At 32.5% G+C, this 25,315-nt stretch overlaps 1 protein-coding gene across 3 annotated transcripts; it reads left to right on the plus strand.

Annotated features, from left to right (window-relative positions):
• Positions 1-269: 269 nt before the first annotated feature.
• LOC133205469 (uncharacterized) lies at positions 270-24,718 on the plus strand. Of its 3 annotated transcripts, none has more exons than XM_061341292.1 (15): positions 270-433; positions 9,860-10,003; positions 10,681-10,862; positions 13,029-13,093; positions 13,656-14,029; positions 16,764-16,839; positions 17,108-17,462; positions 17,554-17,661; positions 17,784-17,871; positions 18,176-18,208; positions 20,071-20,337; positions 20,638-20,858; positions 21,189-21,371; positions 21,632-22,545; positions 22,751-24,717. In XM_061341292.1, the coding sequence occupies exons 1-15, from the start codon at positions 418-420 to the stop codon at positions 22,887-22,889; spliced, it is 3,165 nt and encodes a 1,054-aa protein (XP_061197276.1). In that variant the 5' UTR covers positions 270-417; the 3' UTR covers positions 22,890-24,717. The 3 variants fall into 3 exon arrangements, with proteins under 3 accessions (XP_061197276.1, XP_061197274.1, XP_061197275.1); XM_061341290.1 differs by lacking the exon at positions 270-433 and adding an exon at positions 9,681-9,762 and having other exon boundaries at positions 22,751-24,718; XM_061341291.1 differs by lacking the exons at positions 270-433; positions 18,176-18,208 and adding an exon at positions 9,681-9,762 and having other exon boundaries at positions 22,751-24,718.
• Positions 24,719-25,315: the final 597 nt, after the last annotated feature.

A 25,315-nucleotide genomic window follows, 5' to 3' on the forward strand; every position in this document is an offset into this window, starting at 1 on the left:
AAACACGTGCATTTATAAATAAATACTGCAATTATCAGACCGAACAACCATTTATAAACAATTGATAATTAAAATAACCATATACCATTGTCCAAAGATTCATTTGTTGATTTTTTTAAGATTGGTTATTTGTTCTTTCCATTTTCCTTTGAAAAATCGTCGGTTCAGTACCACCACGAACCCCAATATGTTAAGACAAATTCCATTGGTTGACAAATTTCCCGGGGAAATAATACCTTCAATTTAATTGGTTATTTACATATGAGAGGTACAACTTACTAGTCACGCTATCTCCAGCTGTTTTAGACGAAGGTGTGCAATCGAAGTATGTGACAGTTAAAAGTAAACAGAAGTAGATGAACAGAAGGATGAAATACGATTACAAATACTTTTATTCTGTGAATTTGTAGACTTCAGATGGATAAACTCGAAGGTGAGCGTCATTTTTAAAATTTGACTTAGTGAATGATTTAGACAATGGTGACTACTGGTAAACAACGGCCAGTGATGTAAATATTGCTGTAACATTAGGCCTACTGGTCAGTAAGCACTGGTCATCAAGTAGTCTATATAGCTGAGGAGTGAGTTTGGTGATTTTTTTTTTTTTTGGAATAAAACTTTTTTCTTTAAAAAGTTCTTTAAAAAAAAAGATTGTCAGTTGCAAAAAAGCGTATGTCATATTTCAGATACATGTGGGAGACCTTATTCAGTTCTTTCCCCCTTAAACCAATTTTAATCATTTCTCTTCTGGGCATATGTTTCTTGTTAATCACATTTAAACCAAAAAATGCCAATTAATTAACTTTGTACATATCTTTCAGCAGGTTAAACAAAAGAAAAGAAAAATTTAAATTCGTCAAACTAAGTCAGCACTTTGTGTCATATATTCTGTTATATTTTGTGTGACCTAATTAACAATCTTTTCCACCCCTCCCTAAGGAAACTTTCATTTATCCTTATCCTACAAATTTAATTGATGGCAAGACATTTGCAATTTGCTATTTATTTAAGAGAGGAGCTAGAGAATATTTAATATCTCTTCTTCATTCTTACTTCAGTTTTTTATTTTCTTGTTTTTTTTTTTTGTTTTTTTTAATTTTTTAAATTTTTTTTTTTTTTTTTTTTTTTTTTTTTTAGATTTTTAGTTTCTTAGATAGTCATGAATAAAGATATTAAATTAATTAGATTAATTATATGTTGTTTTTTTTAAAGTAATCCCCAACTACCCCAACCTGAAAAAATTTAGGGAGAGAAAAACGATCATTTATAAATAATGATATAATTTGATGTATACAACAGCCAGTTTGATTGTTATGTACTTTCTCTAAGTATTGTTGATTGATAAAAAAAAAAAAAGTTTTGAAGGATTCAACTTGAGTTCTTAAAACTTATGCAAATACATACACTCTCAGAATCTAATTATAAACATTTCAACATGTCAACAAAAGTAATAATACAATCTTGAACTGATTTCTTTAAATTAGCAAATAGTTTTTGTACACATCCAATAATACTGTTATACAAAATGACGTAATGGTAATGTGTAGAGTCAACAAGCTTTACATAGGTTAGTGTTAAAACAGAGAGAAAAATAGAAAACAAAAATACACTAGGTGACATTTTGGAGCAATAAACCAGTTGAGGAAGGATTATTTTATATTTGTATGACTATATCCTAAGGATGTTTTTACATGTGTGCTAATAATGGTCCAATGACTTGACACATAGGTGTCGAGACTCGAGCCTCTAAAGGTTAGATTTATTGAATGAGCTACCCAGTTTTAAAATGATAGGGTTTGAACTTTTGTGGATTGGGTGTGAGAAGTGAAGCTTAGAAGCTTTCAATTTGAAGGTGGTAATTCTCATTCAGGCCAGGTTGCTGTAAACTTGATTGAATTAGACTCACTTGGACACTTACAGACCAGCAGTTGTAAATCAGAGGTATAGGTCATCTAGTGCTGAAAATATATTACACACCAGTGAGAGAGAGTATTCATCAGCAAAAATTCGGAAAATATACTGTATACTAAGATATTAAGTATTTGTCCCGTAGTCAAACAATACATTTTCTTAAGAAAATATTTGAAGAAGGAGCTGCATTTGAATTACAGAAAGTTTTAATTTTTTTAAAATATAATATCATGATATTTTAGGAAAGGAAACAATTTTTTAAGAACATGGAGTTGTAATGAAATAAACTGTGGTCTGGGTAACATTTCATTTGAATCATATGTGAACATCAGCTGTTGCAAATTGAAAATTGAATTAAATTTCATATCTTATTCAATAATGATATGCAAATTATACAGAAGCTAGGGAAATTTAATGAAATATGTTGTATTTGAGTGTAGAAAATTAAATTTTTTGTCCTTTTTAAACAAGGTTATTAAATTGAAAAAATTCCAAAAAACTATTCCTTTATCGTTTATTGTTTACCTCCATGTTGAAATTTGATTCTTTCATCAGTTGCGGTGAATTCACCTATTATTGAGTATTGGATGCTTGAGCACATTTGTATGATTTCATTTGTCCAGATAGTGGATGTTTAAATCTTCATATTTCAGGATGACTCCACTAGGGTTTTACATTTGAGTCATCCCTCTCTATAGATTAAGTTATCAAATCATCTTCTTCAATTTTCAAGGTCAGAATTAGATTTTGCTTTGGTTAATTTACTGTACTTAAACTGAATAGTTATAAAAATTAATGCATTAACTTTAATTGTAAGTTATGTGTAAATAGACTTTTGTTGAATTTTTTGAAACGAAGATACTTAGAAAATATCTTTTTTTTAAAAAAAAAAAAAAATAGATCTGATAGACCTTTATATTTATAGAATATTTAAACCTTCTCTGTGTACCTGTATATTTTGTTAATGCAACCATGCAACTTTAAAAAAATGTAATTTTCTAGGAAAAATAAATGTAGGCCACATAAAAATATTTATCAACTTTCAGTGTGTAGATTGCACATGTTTGCATATTGTCAGTTAACATTGACAGATATGGGGACATCAGTGATCCTTGTAAAACACCTCCCTCATTTGTAAAACATTTGATTTCTTTGTTCCACAGGCCATGTTGTATCGGTGATTGACTTATGCAATTATTTGTAAATTTCCTATGGGTACACATACTGACGATACTTCAATCAAGTTTTATGAACTATTGCATATCACCTGTCTGTGTTTACCTTTTCAGGTGTTGATGTTTATTATCAATTAAGTTTAGGACATGCTGTGTTTAGAAAATGATAGAAGTCTCCAACATTTGCCCCCATGTAAACAGTTATATAATAGAGACTTGAGGGGCTTATTTACTTTCAATGGATAGATACTTCTTATTCCTTTATCAACCACTTTATTTGAAATCATTTTGGAATGTCAAAGATAACAGGAATTAGTTTGATTGACAACATTGGCTCAATAAGCCCTCTCTGTCCCCTCTCTCTCTCTCTCTCTCTCTCTCTCACTCTGTGGTAAACACAGAATTTACAAACATTAGATCACTGTGGTCCAAGTACACTGGTCAACTATAATAATGGGCCATCAGTTAATGTACATAAATGGTTGTTTCTACAGCAATAATTTGTAACATACACCATCTGCAGTGGCATTATTGGAGATCGATAAAAATAACCAATAATTCTAGACATAAGAGCATTTCACTTGAAAGCTGATATCTTATGTAAAGTCCCTCGTTTTTCCATTTATAATTAATCATATGGATTAGTGTTACTTCATAAAGAATTGTTTACTTTTTCATTTCACACTTTGCTTATATTGAGGTGATGAACATAAATTTTTTTTATGTCATTTCTACAAAAATGTGTAACATACCATTTATCCTGTAGTTCCAGCTGTGCTCAGTTACAGAAATTGTAATATGATGTAAGATTTTTTGAACATAGTAAATAGTAGATGATAGATCTACCCTTGTCTGCCTGTCTGTCTTTCTCTCTCTCTTGACATAGTGTGAGTCCATATTATCCAAAAGCAGACTTTTTTTTTGCTTAAATCAAGTTATTTTTCTTAAATATTTAAATATTTTATAGAATGTCTGTATTTTATCTTATGTATAGATATTATAAAAGCACTTGTTATGGAAGGTTGGCTACTGGTATTTAAAATATCACTAAGCACTTTTTATTTATATTCACATGTCCTAAAGGTCTTTCATACCAAGAGACAACATTTTGTCTGGGCTAATTCTGATACATATTATAGCTTTAAACATTTTACAAATATTTCTTTAAAAGCTCCTACATTACTAGAATGCTTTATAATTAAAGAAAAACATTTGTAAATTCAGCATAAATCCTCCAAACCTATAAGATATCCTTGATTTCTGAATTTTACTGAACCTTCAAAAAGAATCTGTGCAAATGTTCACTCTCTCAGCTCAGCTAGACAGCCTCATTTGAACCCTTGCAAAGTAACAGACCACACTAGAATCAATGACTGTTCCCCAGAAAAGGGATACAATCATAAATCTGAAATCAATTGTGTTTGATATAAAGTTGGTCACTATCTTATCACCCCCAGTGACTTCTGGCAGAAGCTGTGAAAGAGTGGTCACACAGGATAAGGCAGGGCACTATAGATTGGTTGCGGTGGCAGTTTTCTGTGGTTTGTTCATCAGATATCAGAGTATCTCTAACCACACACCTGGGCGTGTAATCTGCGGGCTGTGCAGGTGTCATAAGTGCACTGACTTGTAATTTTGTCTCTGTATTCAGGTGAGATCTACCTGGTTTTTCTTTGTTCAGGTAGATAATAGAATATGGACTTTGTTACCAGTTTATAGCGTGAAGAAAAAAGAATCTCATTGCATACATTATGAATTTGGGTAGTATAAATCTATCTGCCATGTTGATTTAAAGGTGACCCATCCTGAATTTATTGACAACTTTTTTTTTCAATCATTTTAGAATTAAAGATTGAGGATTAAATTTCATTGACCCAATTAGTTGAAATCACTAAAGAAAAATGAACCCTGTAACGTGTATCAATTTCATCTTGAGCAAAATGAAATTTTTTAAAGCACTTTTCCATGTCTATAACAAAAGTGCGATTTTTTTTTTTTTTTTTTTTGGATATTGATACTGACCACTGAAGTTAAATACTTGGGTAGGAACGAGAAGGATGACACATAATTATGGACACCTGATGTGATTATCATTTGTCAGGCAAGAAATAGACCAGACTGATGTCAATATTAACACGAACATGTACTTTATTACAAGATATTGGTTAACAAGGATTGTCTGTACTGTAGCAGTCACAAATATGAGATTGTCTTAACCATTCATTCTTCTCTCATTCTCTCTCCTTCTCTCTCTCTCTCTCTCAATAGCAGATGATTTCTGACTTGCATGTATTTCTATGAACAGAAATTTTGTGCAGCTGCAAAGTCTCATGGAGGAATGTAGTTGACAATATTATCTTCTTTTGCATACACTGTGGTCTATTATCAGCTGTTGGTTCATGTGAGTTTCCCCCTTGGGACCTGGTCCCTCTGTCACAAGAAATGAAACAAAAAGATCCTTTGGGGGAATAAAAATGTGCTGTTTTCTTGACATGTACATATATTTTGAGGAGGGCAGGTGTCCTATGCTGTTAATAAAAAGTAACATTTGTGCAGTGTTGACATTCCTTGTACTTTTGACACTTAAAGAAGAATGTATCCACTGTCAGACCATAAAATACTATTCAATGCATATGTACATGCACCAGAATGAGCTACTTTGCACATTCCATTTTCATGCATGCTTGCATATCATCATGCACAATTATGCAAGTTTTCTTAAATAACTATTAGTTGTGTGGAACACTTAGACCATGAAGGTAACAGTCTCCTAATTAAAGACGTGCACGAAGACGATCCAATTTCAGTCCTTTGGTTCAAAAACCTTGATTCTACTGAAGATATATATTAAGTAATAAGTGAGGTGTGAAATAGTGCTAAGATTGCATCACAAAGTTTATCACCTCGTAATGAGTCAAAAATATCTGGAGAATTTTCCTTATACTGGTACTTCCTATTCAGCTCTTCTTTGCATATACAGAAGTTCTATTTAGAATGCTTACTGTAAACATAGAAGTTTAATATTGAGGAACAACAATTTAAATTACTATTTACCTGTATGGCATATTTTAAAGTTTCTGCATTTAGTCTAACAATCATAGCTAGGGTGTGGTTTCTTAAACTTGATTGATTGATTGATTGTGTATTGTTTTACGTCCCATTCGAGAATTTTTCACTCATATAGAGACGTCACCATATACCGGTGAAGGGCTTCAAATTTTGACCTTTACTCGGCACTCAGGGCCATTGAGCAGTGAGGGATCTTTATCGTGCCAACGCCTGCCGTGACACGGGGCCTCGGTTTTTAAGGTCTCATCCGAAGGACCCGCAACTTTCACTTCAAAGTGCCGAGCGCATGGCGAAGGAACAGTTGCTACCCATTTTATCGACTTGGGTCTGTCGCGGCCGAGATTCGAACTCACGACCTCCCGATCACGGAGCGAGCGCTCTACCAACTGAGCTACCGTGAACGGTTCTTAAACTTGAAGAAGCAAAAGAAAATGTAACAAACACATAAATAAACAAATAGTAAAATAAATTGTGAGATAAATATGGTATACATGAATTAATGCACCTGGGGGGAGGGGGAAAAGTTAAACTTTAGTCTGATAGGAATCCAGAGTTTCATAAAGTACAAAAGATGCGTATATGTACTGGTACTTACATCCAAGTATTTGTGTAAAATACCTACACTGTGTATATTGGCATTGATATGTATTCTGCGTCAAATCATACCCAATATTAAAGCTTAGGCAGAAAAAAATAAATCTCTCTGGCCTTAATTTTTGTTTGTGAAAAAGCAGGTAATTTTCCGACAAATATTTTCCGTTCTTTTTTACCTGAAGAGCAGGATGTTAGACAAAATGATAGATGATCATCTACAACCAGCTATCTCACGAATGTTACAAAAAACACAGTGCACTGCAATAGAATAAGATTTGTTTAAACAGTCTGTGTCAGCATTTCGTTAAATCCTAGCCGCTATTTTCAAGAGCAAAAAAAAAAATGTTGCCCGGGTGGTGTTATTTTGTTCTCTTTGTTTGAAGTTCTTAATTAGGAAAGAGAAAAAAACCCACTAGCAGTAGATCTGGTCAATGAATTTCATTATAAATTGATCAGTATGTAAAGTAATGTATATCACTGTGAAGGTAGCTGATTCTCTCACCTGTCTTCAAAGAGATGGGGATTTAAGTTCACAAGGAGGAAAACCATACACAGAAAAATCAATCTCCCTGACATTTGGAAAAATGACAGATCCTTAAATTCTTTCCTAGAATGCTTGTATAAGAGGATATGCAGTGTGCTGCTTTTATTTAAAATTAAAAAAGTTAGAAAGTCAGTGATGTGGTAAGAAAAGAAAAAAATTAAAGTCATTATCAATTAAGTAGCGCTTTTGCATGTAATTATGAATTGTGAAAACGAAGGAGCCTTGAAAACATTATGTGCTTTCAGTTAGACATGTGGTAGATGATTTTGACGATCTGCTGCATGACTGAAAGGTGAAAACATATTTTATTTATGTGCAATTACAAGCTGATTAATTAAGGTTGCAGCTAAGTATATTCAAGTTCAGTTAGGTGCAGAAATCTAAGGTAATTTTACTAATTCCTGCATGACTTCAAGAGATTGCAAGAAGGGATTTAAAAGTTAAAATGGATTAAGTATTTAAAAACCTTTCCCTTTTTACTTAGAGGGTAATAATGCAATGAAGTCAAAATGACCTGTAGTCTATTTGCATGCACCTTTTTCTTTAATATAAAAGGCAGTATAGAACTTACACTGAAGAATTGGAGATTGGGAAATCTATAAAATCTCTCAAGACATTGCTTTTGTACAAGTACATATGCATTAGTATATTGTATATCCATACTTTCTCTCTCTCTCTCTCTCTCTCTCTCTCTCACCTTCACCACCTAATAAGATTTTGTACAGATAGTTCATTAATGTAAATGATAACTTACAAATTCATATATTTTGCAGAATAAATGTCCTTTTTATATAAAACTAACATTTCAATCTTAATATGATAAAAACTTTCACTGAGATATGTTAAAATGTGGCATATGTGCATGTCTTTAAGGGATTATGATTCTTTAATCTTTACTACATTGTCAAAGGGATGCTGAACTCTACAGATACCCCTGTATCAACATTCAGTATAATACGTGTCAACCCTTCCACCTTATTCTAATGATGTCGCCGTCTAATGGCATATCTTATGCTATAGTATTATGTCATGTGTTTGATTGACAGTTGGGTAGTTGTAGTTGGTAGTTGGTGGAAGAGAAAATTTTATAGAGGAAATTTTTTGACCAAGTTTCCTTGTTTGAAAATTTCTGCAGGTGCTGGACAGTTCTACACTGTTCTAGGTAAGTCTGCTGTAAACAAATATGATTGTATAGCTGGGTTAAAGTGACTCTGAATATTTTTATAGTCATTTTGATTTAACACAGGATGCTTGAAAAATACAACCATCATAAGTTATTCAAATTAATACATATGGTTGCAAAAGAATATAACTGGAGCTTACACCTGCTTAATGAAATTATGATTTGAAATTAGCCCAAGAGTACTAAGATTATTTTTACATGTATAAATTTTGTGGTTATTCATCATCATTTTGACATGCTCTCCTTCATACTTAAAAGCCTACAAGGACTTTGTGAAGCTATTTAACTATAAGCAGATTTTCAAATGTCTTAATGACGTAAGTGTAAAGCCAGTGTGTTTGACTTTTATATATTAATTACAAATATGCTATTGAAGTGTTCAAAGAGCTTCTAGAAGATTATATCTGATGTTATGTATAAGGTTTTAAAGACCTGGCACATTGAGCTTATCAATCAATTCATTTAGTAACAAATTTATAGTAATCAATTTCACCAGATATTGATTTCATTAATCTTTTTTATACCTCATTTACTACATTGTGATACCAATTAAGGTGTCTATGAATGCATAATCACTAATATGTCAGTATAAATCATATATTCCAGAAATACTTATCAATTGCAGGTAAATTCCGGGTATTAACAAAGTTACTCTTAAGTACACAACATGCTTGTGATTGAATTGTCTAGTTGGAATTTTTTTAAGAGTATTGATGATTTATTTGAATACCCAGCTTTTTTTCATTTCTGGCACTGTCTTAAACACAAATTGATTCTCATAAAGGCTAGAGTTAATAAAGTAAAAGTTCTGGCTCAGACTCAAAAATACCATTCCATTTTGTTTCTTAATGTGCAAATATAACTTAACATTAGGTTTGCCTTCCAATTGCTCTTTGCTACCACACGTCAGTCATTACTTTGATATAAACTAGATTTGACAGTTCTATCAATGATGGCAGCTCTGGTTTTATCAATCTGCCCCAAAATTTTGATAAATAGAAACACCTTGCAGATCTTCCTATTCTAAACATTTCTTCATTTCACCCCTTACTTTCCTTTTTTGATGTTCAGTACATTCGGCAGATAGGAGGCTGCACATTACCGTACAAATAGCTTGTTAACAAATTCTGTTCAAAGATTACCGATTGCTTGGCAATCTGACAATTAAAAAATCTAACAAGATTTCATCTGAGGAAACAAAAACTTTTCCTCTTCTCTACCTGCTGCAATGGCAGCCAGATCTAATAGGCCATTATGTTCTGTCGATTGGAACCTCCTTTGGATAGGTACACACTGTTAATTAATCTGTAAAAATTATGACATTTTGAATGATGGATTACTGAAGATTTTAAAAAATACAGGTTTTTCCATTTTTTTTTTCAGAGCTTCTTCCTGGAATAGAAGAATTTCTGTGTCAAGACTTGGCTCGAGAAAAGTTGTCAGAAGAGACAGAAAACAAACGGCTGTATTATCTGGAGAGACTCGATATTCTAAAATTACCGCCTAGTGTCCCCCCACGATTAAAAGGTAAGCTAGAGATGAGCATGACAAGACAATTGCAGACTAACTCTCACCACACATACATCTATTGACACAATAAATTAACCATCTAAACAGATTTTTGGAGAGCTAGGGTTTAAAAAAAATTAACACACAAAGTAGGAAAGCATGTTTGAAAATGTCCTCTTGTCCTTGAAGTTTCTAATCCTTTCCCTATAATTTACATATTTGAGATGGCCTAAATAAAGAGCACAAAAGAAGACATTAAAAGTCAAACTGAGATGTCCAGAAGCTAGATGGGATGGATAATGAACAGTTTGTCAGCAATTGACAGTTATTTGTTGGCAGGGCCTGGTTCTTTTGATGTCCCTTTCTGATGTCTTCTTAAAGTTTTCCTGTAATAAGCAGTTGTAAAATCCTTGTCTTGCACTGTGGGGGTTCTAGTAAAAATAAAAGTAAAGTGTGTGTGTTATGTAGAATAATCTGACATGTTAATTTTGTGTGTAATCCTGTGGTTTGGTTATCTCTCTCTTGCTCTCTCTCTCTCTATATATATATACCTTTGAGCAATATAATTTGACAGAAAAACTCACCACAACTAAACACAATTTCTATGACCTCATACAAAATGTATTTGTTCTGTACGTTACCTGTATGATATGCACTGAATATGTTTACATACAATTTTTTTCCTACGTTTGCAGTGCCTGACTTTGGAGCCCCCTTTTCTCCTTCACCCATCAAAGCAACAGGTGACCCAAAGTCCCCAACACTCAGTCACGACCACTTTTTGTTTGAATCTCAAGAGAATGATTTTGCTGCACATCAGAGAGAAATTTCACGTTCGTTTATCGCCCCAGAGGAACTGGAGGCCATTGAGGGAAAGGTACATTTTAGATCTTTTATTTACAAATATACACGTATCGTACACATCACAAGATCAAAGGAAAATGTCAAACAGGTTCCTTTTGAAACATCTGTGTTTGTCAGGTATAAATTCAGGTCAGATTGCTTGAATGTATAATTATAAAAGACATTTCACAATGAAATTAAAATTCAGTGTTTAGTGATTAAGGGACAAAAACATTAAATTTTATTCTAATTTATATTGCATATAGTGTAGTGATATTGTTTTTCACTAACAATTAATTAATTCAAAAAGAAACAGGTGCTTTAAGATAAATAATGATTGGGCTTTGAAATTGAAGTCAGGGACACGTTTTAGTCCTATCTGTGTTTGTCTTGTCAGTCAAAAAGATGGATCTGTGGGTTTATGGAGTGTTGTTTCCAGTTTTCTAGAAATTTTCTCAGATATTCTGAGACTAATCCATCATTAGGAAGATGAGGCATTATATCCAGATTATCTATCAATCAGGATAGAGGGTTCCCTGTGTGGTCATCGTTCCTTTATTATCAGTATGGCTTAGTAACATGCACATGTATTAAAGTCATTAAAAGAAAAAGCCCTGCATCAGCATTATCCAATTTTAAATTCATCATCCTTAAATTTCTAATGTAGAATCCCCTTGTATAGATTGAATCTTAATGTTAAGGACCTCAGATACTCGAAAGATTACACCATAGAAATCTCTAACACAGTTTGTGTAGGCTTAATTATTGCTAATACATATATTGATAATGAAATTTCTGTATCAAACCAGCCATATTTTTTTCATTCTCCCCAAATCTATACTTTATATCTATATTAAAAATGCAAAAAAGTTGGGGGGGGGGGAATGAATTCCCCCAAAATAAATACCCGGTATGTACAAATTTAATCTTATTTTCCATATTACAAAATAATTTGAACCTAAAAACTGCAAAAGAAAAAAAAATCTAATCCCCCATTTCTCCAGATTTTGGGTATCCTAGCTTTTGACTTTGAGTTTGCAGTGTATTGATTTCTAAATTATCAAATTACTAGTTTATCCACACAAATCCAGAATTAATATATAAATTCATGCATAGTCTCACCCAAGTTTTGATATTACATGTATATGATTGATAAATTTGGCATATTAATATATTACTCTACACAATTAAATGGGGTAATAGCGAGCGCAGCGAGCGGCGCAAAGCGCCGCTCGTCACTGCGAGCTCTAACGACAACGCCTGGGCGAAGAGAAAATTCGGACTACTGCACATTCATTCAACAGAATTTTTTTCCGCAGTAATTCTGACCCACAATGCATCGCTTCTTGTTCTCGCTGCTAACTTCGTTCACGCGGTGACAACAACTAAAAATTCACACAAAATAAACTCACCTTAATTTAATGGATATTGCCTGCAGATAGTAGATTAAACGTTCTTTTTTAAAATATTTGCACTTTTTAAACTTTGTATATGGAAATGCAGCTAACATACGACGTCATGTGACGTCACAGTCTAGACGTTCCAAATGTCTCGTGCGGTTTGAAGAGGCGGATCATAATAAAGAAGTGAACACTGCGCTCGCCCCAACGGTCGCACCGTCAACATATTAAATTTAAAGTCATTTTTGCTTTTTGTCATAACAGGCTTTATGATGGTTCATTACAGAAAGTGATATAGAACACCCAGAATTTGAATGAAAATTGTTTTCTCAAATGATTCCTTTTTCCTGTTTAATGTGATAATGAGTTCTTTTACAAAGAGAATGACCTTCAAATTATATTCTCTGTGTGTCCCCATTCAAGTGTTTCTGAATTTCTTTATGGGAGAAATTTGAAGGAGACTGTCTGAGAAAGGACTAGCAGGGGTAATGGAAGTCTGTGAGACTGTCGTGGGAACACGATAATATCTCCATTATTACAAGCTAAGGTCTTGGTCAGCCAAGTGTTTTAATTCAGATATCATCAAAATATATTCGCTTCATTTAAAATACACCCCCATTTCCTTTGTAGCATTCTATGGAGTGAACACAGCATTGTTTCATCAGATTTTATTCATCAGTGAAAAAAAAAAAAATGTTGATTAATAAAAAACAGATATTTGAATGTTATTTTCATTCACCCACTTTTTCATGATTTTTTGTCATTTTTAAAATCCAGGATTGTTTTAACTCTGTTAACAGGAGGTGAAAGTTTACGATGATATTGATCTCAATCACCAGGATGGAGAAATAAAGCAGGAACACAAGTTAGTACAGGCCTTTATGTTTCTTCTTAACTATATACCCAGGTGCCGTATCAGGGATATATTTCTGTAGCAATTGCACAACAAAAAGCAGAATGGATGGTTTTTATTTTCCCATGACCCTGAAATCTCATTTCATTTCGAACTACAGGGGAGAGGTTCTACTACATTATCATTTTCTTTATCATTTCCAGTTTGTCAAATGGATAAAAATATTGTTTTACTGATATAGGGATTATAAAACTTGAACAGATCACATATAATGTACAAGTTTCAGTAGTAATTTGATATGCTTAAATATTAGTCTTTCTTGTGAATTTTGATATCGAAGTAATAGATTAGATTTCCACTATCATAAAGAGATGAACAACTATGAGTTGGGATTATCTTTAAGAGTCTGAAAGACAAATTTCGTTAAAGCTTTCCAGATGCCCATTTAGGCAGAGGAGTATCTATATATTATCCTAAGAAAAATGCAGTTTCATGCTCATTGCTGTGAACTTTAAGCAAAGTCTAACCTTTATTTTTTAACTAGGTTAAAATAACATAATATTCTACCTTGCAGTGAATCCAAAAATAGTGATGAAACGGATTTATATGAGATACCAGTCCCAAATCACAGCCAATCAGCTGATCAATCTGGGGGTTATGAGGAGACCAAATCCCCCACCAAAGATGACTATGCCACAACCACAAGTATCCAGGGGGAGCAATCCGCAGATGTTGTACCTCCACCCCTTCCTCCAAGAAGGGAAAATTCTGAGCCTCCATTGCAGCGAGACAGGTCTGTATTCCCTGCTCGACCAGATCCTCCTGAACGCCAGGCTTCCATTAAAGGGGATAAACCTCCTGACCTTCCTGCCCGTCCCAGCCTCCCAACCATTTATAAGGCCACAGAGAGAAGGGATGAAAGATCTGAAGGAAGTGTGGATCTGACAGGTATAGAAAGAGTTCCCTTTTAGGTTAATGTTTTGACATTTCATTTTCTTGTGTTCCCTTCCTGTTATGAGTCACATATGGCTGATGCTGTCTGGGGTATCTTTTTTTTATCATAAGTATACATTAAGCTCTCACATTTCAATCTAACTGCTACACTGTACGAATGGTTCTAGAATATATAGGGGCAAACAATTTTCATCCTTAAGGACATGTTTTTAAAGCTTTTTGATTTAAGATATTGATTTAAATCATTACTGTTGTAAATTTGTCCTGTTAATGATAAAATATTTTGGTACTCCTGAACACCATTTTTTTTTTCAGTTTTCAATACTTTTCATTTGAATTGTAAACATAAATTAAGTTATGAAACATTTGACATGTTCAAAACACATTTGTACTCCTTGTTTTGACAACTGTTGTGCAGCAAGTGTAATATTTACTCTTTAGACATGTATGAAATTATGCATTTAAAGTAAACATATTACATTACCCCTAAGGTTAAATGTAATTGTCTGTTTTTCCAGGCATTTGATTGTGGTTAACCATCAATATCTTGTCATTTTTATTTATCTATAATCTATATTGTAATTTAAAGCAATGGTCTTTCTTTTGAAGTAACATTTATCATGCACAATAAACAGGTATTTTTGTCAACTACCTGTAAAGTTTCAAGTTGACAACATTTAAATTTTTGTCAGAGGATCTTAGAAAGCAAATGCATCAGACCTTTCTATTTTCGAAGAAAATGTGACAATTTACCTTTGACTCGGTCTCCAATTTTACGTTGTAAAGCACAAAAAATCTTTAACTATGCATAAAATCTTGACTTTGCAAAGCCTTTTGGTGAGTCAGAAAGACGGAGATTATGTAATTTCTAATTGTAGAAAAGAATAAGATCATGGATTGCATCATGGCATTTTTCATTTGAAATAAAGAATTTTTTCTGCAAACAAAAGTAAGAGATAAACAAGAGAATGACGTGATTAAAACTGACACCTGAGTGTGAATGAATAATTCCTGCCCTACAAAGTTGAAAGGATTTAGGTGGAGTGCCCCTAAAGAAGAGCTTAAACATGTGCTCTGGGGGGATAAAAGATACAACATTAGCCATTTACTTTGATAAATATGTGTTTATGATTTAAAAGGGAGCTACTTTGCTGGAGTAGATATACATGTATTAAAATCCATGTATTTTTTTGTTCTTGAATGTCCTCGAAAGGCATTCACCAGCTAGTTCATAATTGCAATGCTTTATATACATAAATTACTTTATTTAATGATACTTTTGGAACCTAGCTATTAAATGATCTGTACATGGATATGATTGTCATATAAATCCAAACATTGAAAAAAAGGAAAATATGTTAAAGTAGAAAAAAAACACATTAAGCTTTTATGTAACTTGTTTGAGAAAAGGGCATTCATTTTTCTGTGACAGGGTTGTAAGTCATGGTTTGTACACTTGATAAACATTTTGATACCTGTGAAATGGCCTTCACCTCTGCTTTAACAGTTTATCTTATACAAACTGTTAAAGTGAAGACAATTTATTACAACTGTAGAAATTAACATCATGCCAAAAAAATCTAGCACTAGACAAAGTCACGTGATGGCAGCTTTATTTTATTTTTAAAAATTGGCATTAGCACCTACGCCCATCTTAATGAATTCATTGTGCCAAGATAATGCAGGGTAATAGCATGGTTTTCTCTAAACAGCATGATATTTATACGTCAATAATCATGTATTTTCATGAGGTCGAGGAAAGATTTTATGCAAGCAAAAGGTTTCTAAAAACTGCTTTGCAGCTAATGATTGAAAGTAAAAATAGAAATGTAGCCCTTTTAAGAAAATTTTACTGTGTTGTCCCATTAGAAACATACATGGAAGCACTAACAATTATAAAGTATTCCAACAGTAAAAAAAAAATTTTTAATTTGCACATAAGAAAAAAAAATCAAATATCAATGTTTGTGTAGATTAATTGTTTGGTGAAGCACACTAAAGTACTTTTAGAGAATCACATTCACCAAAGTTTTCAACCAAAGTCAATACAAATACTATGAAATTTAATTTTATTGCCTTTATATTTGACTACAATTAAATTGTTTGCCTGCAAACCTATGATATACATGTAGAAATTTAAAACACCCAACAAAAGAGATGCATCGACCCAATATACAATTATTTTTGCCTTTGTTGTTATGCACTTTGAATTTCTTGAGTGCAGTTGAATGCAATTCATGCAAATTTAATAAAAAAGTGTTTTGAACTTTTTCAAGGTGACAAGTGTATTGTTAATATACCCTGTGTGTCTACAGATTGTCAGGGATGAGTAGGTGCATGATTTTTTTTTATGGCCACCCATTATTCAGAGGGAGCTACTTGATTTTATTCAAATGCTAATGGAAAACTCATTTCACAATGTATTTCATCCAGGCATGTTCAGAGTTTCATAACCCTTGTATCTTGTGTCATTTAAAAGACTATGAATTTGATATCAGCAGAATACCTTGCACAAAGAAATTTAAATGGATATAATATTTATTAAGGATATAGCTCTCTAATTTGTCATAGCTAGATTAATTTACAGTCTGTGCATTTAAGCATGAATAATTTTGCATAAAAATAGTTTTGAAAATTCACAGTATCGATATAGCTGACTGGACATGGGTACTTTCAATTTATTTACATGTACATAAAAATTGAACAAGAAAAATTCTTAATTTTTTAGATGATGCTGATTTGACTTCCTACGAATCATGTAACGAAGATGAACTGGAGACCAAAATGAACATAAAGCTTCCTAAGTATGATAGTCTGTGTTAAATGCTGGAGAATAAAATAAATAACTAAAAAAATTTATAGATTCTGTACACATGTATTGCACTTGCTTGTACTTCCATATAATTTTGTAGAGTATAATTTGTTGATCAAACATAAATTCAGAAATATTCTCGATAAATCTTCTCTACATGTATCTATTCACTATGCTTTGTGATTTTAGTCTTTTTTTTTTCTTTTTTTTAACATACGTTTGCAGCATTCAGAGATAAAAAGATCAAAATATTATTGTAGGCCAATGAAGAAGAAGAAGTCATCTAAACCAAAAATCAGCCGTTCCTCCAAAGAGTGGGACGTGACCCTTCCATACAAACGATTAGAGGATGTGACTCTCTCTGGAGAACTCATGTACAAAGGAAAGTTATCCTGGACGAGGAAGCTAGCCGCACTGACCGATGGCAGGATGGTGTGTTACAAGCCAGAGAAGAGTGAGTCCAAGCCTGCTCTGGTCATCCAGCTGACCGGTTATGAAGCCTCCTATCTGGAGAAGGAAAACAAGAGAGGATTTGATGTCCGTCTTCTTCATCCAAGTCTGGAAACTCACATGTTCTCTGTGGATTTCAAAGACTGGGCACAGTTGTGGGTAGAGGTAAGGGAGACTACTGGTGTTTGTGTTTTTGTGAATTCCTTTTATCAATCTTTTGAAAAATAAATGCTGTAATTTGTAAATTTTTTTCTAGTTCATGAATGCCATGAGTAAGGGAAAACCTCCCCCAGGACAGCATCAACACTTAGCTAGAGGTTCCACATTTAATGGCTCTGAAAATGGTAGAGTGTATGGCAATAAGGTATGAGAATTTTAACAGATAAATTGTGTAACAAAAATCAAAATTTTAGTGAAGATTTATACTTCTTGTCAATCTTATAAAGGATATTTTAAAAAAAAAAATGTCACTTTTCTTTTTTATAGCCAGATTTCCGGAAATCCATTTCTAATATATCCACAGAAAGCAGCAATTCTGAAACTGAATACTCTTCAATGAAAAGAAAAAGTCGAAGTAAGTAAAATTTTCAAAAGCATAAAAATCCATGTATATTTATAAAACTAACATCACCTAGAAAATTGATCTTATGCCACAGCAGATATAATGGGTCACAGCTTAGTAATATCAAATATATTGTAACCAGACAGATTCTTCAATATGCTGTCTTACTTATAGCAGATGTAGGGTAATTAGAAACAAAAATCAATAAAAAAAAATATCATCCCTTTCCAGGACTTAAGCACCATGCAATATTTTGGAAACTTTTAAATTCATTTTTGATTGATTGAATTCAATGTAAGGACTGTTTTCCTTTCAGGTCTTTTTCAGTTATTTGTGACTGCAGAGGAAGGTTAAAACAGCTCACTATTTTATTATTTTTTTTTTTTTGCCTGTTGTATCTTATGCCTGCTTTGTATAATGTGTGCAATTTAAATCCCCATGTATCATTTTACCTTGCATATCAATTGCCTGACAATTTGCCGATTTTCACCGGGATGTACTTGTGCATCAGTTTGTAAAACATCAATATATTACGCGTGAATTAGTAGGTTTTTGCATATTTTAGGTGTTAGTGTATGAACAGAATTTCTGTGTTTAAATATGTTAAGTCTTGGTATAAATGATAATCTCTCCCAAGTCTACAAATTAACTAGCTACTTCTTCCACTGCAAAATGAATGCCATTCTCTTGACTTGCCACATATTTTGCTATTAAGGTCAGATTTAAAAGGTGCCATTAAGTTTGACAATATGATGATAGGTTTTTCCTAAGCACATAGCTAGCATTGTGTTGAGGATGACAAGCAATGGCTTTTATTATGTAATTTGGAGTTGCCTAATGAATGTTTGGTCCAAAATATTTGTGACATTTTCAGGAATATTCTGACATCTTATAAAAGAGTTAAATGCCATCACATTGTAGAAATGAGACTTTTAAATCTGAAAAAAGTCAAATATAACATCTGAAATCTCCATGTGATGTTTAAGAAAAATTAAATGAAATTAAAATTAATTGTTTTTGAGTGCTTATAAAAATCTTTTAGAACCAATAGGATTTAACCATTTCAGTGTTGCTCGACATAATTCTGTAGCCAGGGTATATAATTATACATTGGAGTGGGTGTTATGGGGAAAGTTTGTTGGGATTGGAAGAAAATGGGCTATTTTTAATTAAAGATTAATCTTTTCATTCTGTATTGCAGTAGAATTATTTTTTTAAACAACAAAAAATATCTGCCTTGTTAGAATTTAGAATTTGCTTTCTTTCACTGTTTCCCTTCCCTGGCCTTTTTTTTTTGTAAGTACTTGACTTAAAATTGGTATTTAAATACCGGTATATATATCATCCATTTGTAAAATTACATATTTACTATTTCACGTGTTCCTAAATTTAAACTTGTTATAATACATGTATCTGGGGTGTTTTAACATCAAGTCAATGTTGTATCACATTTAAATGTCTTTTTAAAGTCATCCTCATGTGTCATTAAAACTATCTGACATATGTGTACAATAAGCTGTATAATTCCAGATTACTAAAAACTCATTGTGAAAGGAGTGAAATTTGAATCAGTTTTGGCTAAGTACCTGGAGTGAGATATGTATTGTGTATGACTCATTTTAAAACATGATAAATGAAATGTACCCAAAATGTATGCAAAATTATTCAATATTATCTTCCTTCTTTAAATTAGTGTAGACTTTTTTCATATCCTTGCACCTAAGTACCATTATTTGGTATTAAACTGTCATACTTCATTACCAGGGAATAAAAATTCAAAATATACATGTAATCTAAAGAATGTATGAATTATCTCAAGATTATGATATATAAGGATGCATTTTTGAACACTAAATGATATGTTTGAAAAAATTGATACGTTATCACATTTTAGATATGGAGAATCTTAGAATAAGTTGAAATATTTATTAATAAACTTAATTATACTTTAATATACAGCTTATCTAAATTTTGGAGAGTGTTTTTATACACTGGTACTTAAACGTTAATAAATACTGATCACTAATTAACATTTCTGAAGATGAAATTATTTGTTGAAATACTTTTCAGTGCCAGTTTTTTTGTGATGTACCTGATGTATGAAAATACCATTAGATAATTTCATTGATACTCCCACAATTTACAGAGTCAAATATATAGGTAACAATTTATTTTCTTCACTAAAATATGATGATAAATGTTTACTTCCAGAGGACCGACACAGAGTAAGCAGGATGGGTTCTATAGCTTCTAGAGCAAGCTCCTTCTTCGAATCCATTGGCAAAAACAAGGGCAAGAAAATGGCTGCCGCTTTGCCAAACAGTAGTAGTCTTGGCAACCTGGTAGAAACAGGAAGTGAAACCAACAGCCAACTTGACCTCATTCCCAAAGATACCAATGCCTCTACAGCAAGCTTTAATAAAAATACCTGTAATTCTATTGAAGATTTGGTCTGTGATAGAAAAATTGTTTATAAAGGTAGGAAAAGTTGCACTCTTGAGCCATTTCATTAAATTTTGATAGCTCAATATTAGAGAGTAAATTATATTAGTTTACCAGTGATTGCCAAATATTTTGGACATGGTAAGATATTTAGAAAGAGTTTTTGAAGTTTTAGTATTTTTACACATGTATACTATCACTGAAATGAGTATTCAAAAGAATATTTCTTCTCACATAGTGGGAAAGAAGGAGGTGTCTTGAAACAAAGATTATTTTATAAGTATGAATTGTTTATTTCAGATCTATTATTGTTACAGTCACTTCTTTATTTTAAAGGTTACCTGAATATCTACAGTAGTTTCAATAAGAGGAAGTGGGGTAAGCGATGGTGTGTGGTGCGAGACAATATGTTTGAGTGTTATAAGAATGAGTCCAGCACTGTGTGCGAGCTTGAAATCCCACTGTACCCCTGTGTTCTGAAGCAAGCTGTGGAGGAGACCAAGAGTGAACTAGGGCTGATGATCTCACAAAATGGCAGAGAAAAAATCACAGTAGAGGTAGGAATTCTTCTGATTGCACAAAAACACATTTAAACTGTCTGCAGTGCTGCTTTCAGTCAATCGTGCAAGTATTTATTTAAAGTAAATTCATGCATTTATTTCTAGTGTAGTGTACATAGAGAAAAATTAAATTATACAAACCAACAATGGTTTTACTACTTGTCAATTGAGGCATGCAGGAGTAGAGAAATAATATGTCTCCCAACAGTAGGTCACAATATGTGGCAATACAAAGTAAAATGATTTCTTGCAGACAATTGTCTGAATTTAGACTCAACCATGTCCCATAAGGATGCACTGTTTTTATGCTGTGATAAATTTTTTCAGCCTTTGAATAGAGAAGATATGGCCTGCTGGCTGCGTGTGTTCATGAACCAGACATCAACTGAATGTCTTCCTGTCGGACTGAAGGAATTGTGGGTAGATGATGAATCTCCTTACCATGACATCCAGTCAGACAATCTCAACAGTCCATTGTCAGATGTATTCCCTTATGACACAGTAGATGAGGTACATGTACATACATATGTATAGGTTTTCCAACTCAGCAATTTTGTTATGTGTTCATAAATGAACCCCCACCCCCCAGATTTTTGCATGTGCGAGTTATTCAATGTTATTAATTTCTGAATTTGTTACACCTTAAAAAAGGAGCTATTTTGGCACATGTTGATACTATAAATAAATATAAATAAGAAAATAAAAGATCATGCATAAGTCATAGTAAATGTAATATATTCCTCATTTTGTACTTTACTATTTTTTAACAGAAGACCATTCTGGCACATGTTGATACCACGACCTCTGACCCTGATGACTCAGTGATGGAGATCTCTGTGATGTCACAACAATCAGAGGCAGCAGACGACACTGCTAATGATAGTGCTATATCTAATCCACGGGTCCCAGGGGAATTAACTGGGGAACTGTATACACAAGTGCAAAGAACTTCCAATGGATATTTAGAATCTAGAACTTTTAACAGTCTAGATGAAGAATTCTTTAGTTCTACAATAGTGAAAACCAATTGTTCTGGAAAATCTTCTGCAACATTGTCAAGGATTACCAAGTCTTCATCCAATGCATCTGTTATGACCAAGACATTTACACATTCCTTCAGCACAGGGTTTCTTGGAGCCAATGATAGCAGTTTGTTCGATGAGATTTGGTCTAAACTCAATGAAAACCAAAGAGACGAACATAATTTAGATGAAGAAAATGATGAAAGGACCCCCACAGACACTGCATATAACAGTGCTGCAGGGTCAGAAAATAGTTCATTGGAACGTAAAAACAAGTTTGAGACAGATTCTTTAAGTCAGTCATCCACATTAAAAGACTTCAGATCTTCCAGTGAGGAGGTGGATAACCAGCCTCTTCATGACCACGTGGAACATCAAATCTCAGTGGAAAATATTAATCCCAATAACCTTGAACAAAGTATGAATGTTCAGAACTCTCTGAATGGCTTGGACAAAGATCCAAGTTTATCCCATGTTATCATTCCTAGTGTTAGTAATACTCTGACAACCATTACCCACTCCAAATCTAACAGGGACCAGTGTGATTCAGCCATTTTCGAATCTGATTCTATCATGGATGACTTGTCTTGTGCTAGTCCTGATGCACTGAAGCGCAAAATTGAGCAACTACGTACTCATTTAGTGGAACTTAAACAGCGCAGGTGAGGGCCATTAGTATATTGTATGTATTTACAATTACGATATATAATCTTAACAAGTGATGCAAGGAGAGGACTTATGATAGGTGCATGAGATCCTGAATAATCCCAATTATATAGTCAATCTTTATAAATCATGCACTAGCTGTTTGTAAACACTTGATTGAAATTGAAATAAAATTTTTAATGTGAAAATTTTATTTCTTAGAATCTGCCTCAGAGACCGTAAGCTGTGTTGTGAACCAAGCCTACAGAAACAACTAGAGCAAGAGTACTCACACTTGGATGAAGAATGTCGAACTGTGACAGAGGAAATTCAGGCTTTGGAGGGAAAATTAGAACCATAAAAATCATTCTTATATTTTTTTCTCTTGCAAACATTCCTGATATCATGTACTAATAAGTTTTGTTATATTCTGTATGGGAAGATGAATGAACGTTTCTTTTTTTTTTTTTTTTAGATTAAATATACAGTTGAACTTTGGTATCTCGAACACCAAATATCTTGAATACCATGAATATGTCAAAGTGAATTGGAAGTTCCAACCACTTATTCTTTAAGTATTTAATCCTTGATATCTCTAAGCCTTGGATATCTTGAAGTTTTTTCTCGACCCATCGAGTTCGAGATAATGAGGTTTGACTGTACATGCATATTGCTTTATTAATTCAAAATGTAAATTATTTAAAGGTATAAGGATGAAAATTATCAGCCTGATACATATCAAGTCACTTCTGTTAAGGTGATAGAGCAATCAGTTGTTAGTCATTATGAAATTAAATTTTAGAACATATAGAATGACAGATCTATACACTTTGTTATTGAATTTGTCATTTTTGTAAAAATTTATAGAAATTGATTCTATTTAATTTTCTCTTCTACACAACTCTGTGATATTTTATAGGAATGATATTTTCGGTGACATTGGACACTGACCTTTGTGCTATAATTTACTGTTGATATTGACTCTCATGTGATAAATTTCACAAGGCCAAAGTTATATTTTCTTATGAAAATGAAAACCTTTTCTTCAGATATTAAACTGCATTTACAATTTATATACATGTGTATGGAACTTGTACAAATATGCAATATTTTTTTTGAATATCAATGGTTGTGAAATATTTGTGAAATTTGAGTGGCAAAATGTACCGGGTACAGCATTAATTGTGGCCAAAATGTACAAAAAATTTTTTCTTTCACAAATGTTGTCTCCAAGGAAACATCTTTTTATTAAGATTATTTCATTATTTGTGCTCTCAAGGATGTGCTATTGTATTTTTTTCAAGAACCAAAATTATTTTTATGCACTGCATGTAGATTCATCTAATCTAAAGAGATATAAACAAGAAACATAATTGGAGCAATAAGAAAAGACAGAAAATTGGGCCGTAAGTTTAACAATGTTCAGCTTTGATATGTATTTTTGTCAGGGGATCATGAACATTTTTTAAAAATTGTAAATTGTTTGATAATTTTTTTGTTTAATATCTAGTACATGCAATGTTTATGGAAAGGTTCAGCTTGTTTAAAAACAAATTTTACATTATTCCTTAACTTGAAAATATTTCTTCAAATTTTGTTTTATTAAAATTGAGATACTTAATGTTAAATAAAATCTTTGATAATCAGCTGTTCATTGTATCTAATTATCATAATCATATATCCTTCAAAACTATTTTAAATTTTAGATGGACTTCAATAGAAAATTTTTTGTGTAAATTAAATCATAGATGCAATTTGTTGCAGTGCTTCCCAGAATTTAGCATTTGCTGTGTGCATTTTGTATTTTGTAAACTTTTGATCTGTTGGATTTTGAACATCATAATTATTTTTATGTTTAGTGTTTGAGATTCTGAGGGCCTTATACAAGACTGCAAAGAAAACAGAAATACCTTATACCTTTTAATTATATATACCGGTACAGATTTTTACATAGGTGATTAAAATTCTAAGAAAAATAAAGCAAACATTTAGAATCCATGCTTTATCAATTGTATGTATATTTACATTATACATTAAAATATGAAAACTTTTGAAGATCTTGATTTTGAAGACCCAAATAATTTCAATTAACATGATTAATGTTTGTTTATGCATTTAGTAAAAACCATTAAAAAACAGGCCTTTAAATCAATTGTCCTAAAATTGTTAATATTTTATTTTTTTTATACCTGTATCATTAACTACAAGGTAAAATAAATGTATTTTACAGAATATATCTATTGTTCTTTTCACATCTTGAATGGCATTGCCATGTAAATTACCATTGATACATGATTGGACAGATCATTAGGTGCAATTGTCCAGTCACAGAAGAATACCCCTTGTCAATAAGGACCATGATAAAACTTTGTCAAAAGCAACTATTAGTTATTTATGAGCTGGTGTTCAAAACCTACAGTCTTAAGTGGGACAAGGGAATATTGACCCAAAATCTATTTACGGTAACTGTTGGCATAATAATAAATGCACTGAAAGTAAATATTTCCATTAGGATAAATCTGTCATCATTTAACTTTTGTAATCAAATAACTTTGCATATAGAGTTTAAAGCAGACAATGAGACAAACCCCCCTTGACAGGGTACCTTAATTAAGAAAGAGCATAGTTTAACAAAGAATTTTTATCTTTCAAACCTATATTGCAAATTCCTGTGTTTGAAGTTTGTTCACATGTACTTGGTTGAAGGTTGTAAACCTCTTGTCATGGGCAACCTTTATGTTGAGAATGAAAATATGACTTTAACAATTTTAACATCAAAAATCATGG

Source organism: Saccostrea echinata, unplaced genomic scaffold (assembly GCF_033153115.1).
Source record: "Saccostrea echinata isolate AGI-Se365-2 ecotype Australia unplaced genomic scaffold, CSIRO_AGI_Sech_v1 ptg000054l, whole genome shotgun sequence".
In the NCBI taxonomy this organism is placed as follows: Eukaryota; Metazoa; Mollusca; class Bivalvia; order Ostreida; family Ostreidae; genus Saccostrea; species Saccostrea echinata.

Excerpts from the sequence above, each read along its gene's own strand:
- LOC133205469 (XM_061341290.1), top strand. The coding sequence starts at position 9,705 with ATGGCAGCCAGATCTAATAGGCCATTATGTTCTGTCGATTGGAACCTC. Across the intron at positions 20,338-20,637 it reads TAGAAAAATTGTTTATAAAG|GTTACCTGAATATCTACAGT; the intron begins GTAGGAAAAGTT and ends TTTATTTTAAAG. Across the intron at positions 21,372-21,631 it reads CTTATGACACAGTAGATGAG|AAGACCATTCTGGCACATGT; the intron begins GTACATGTACAT and ends ATTTTTTAACAG.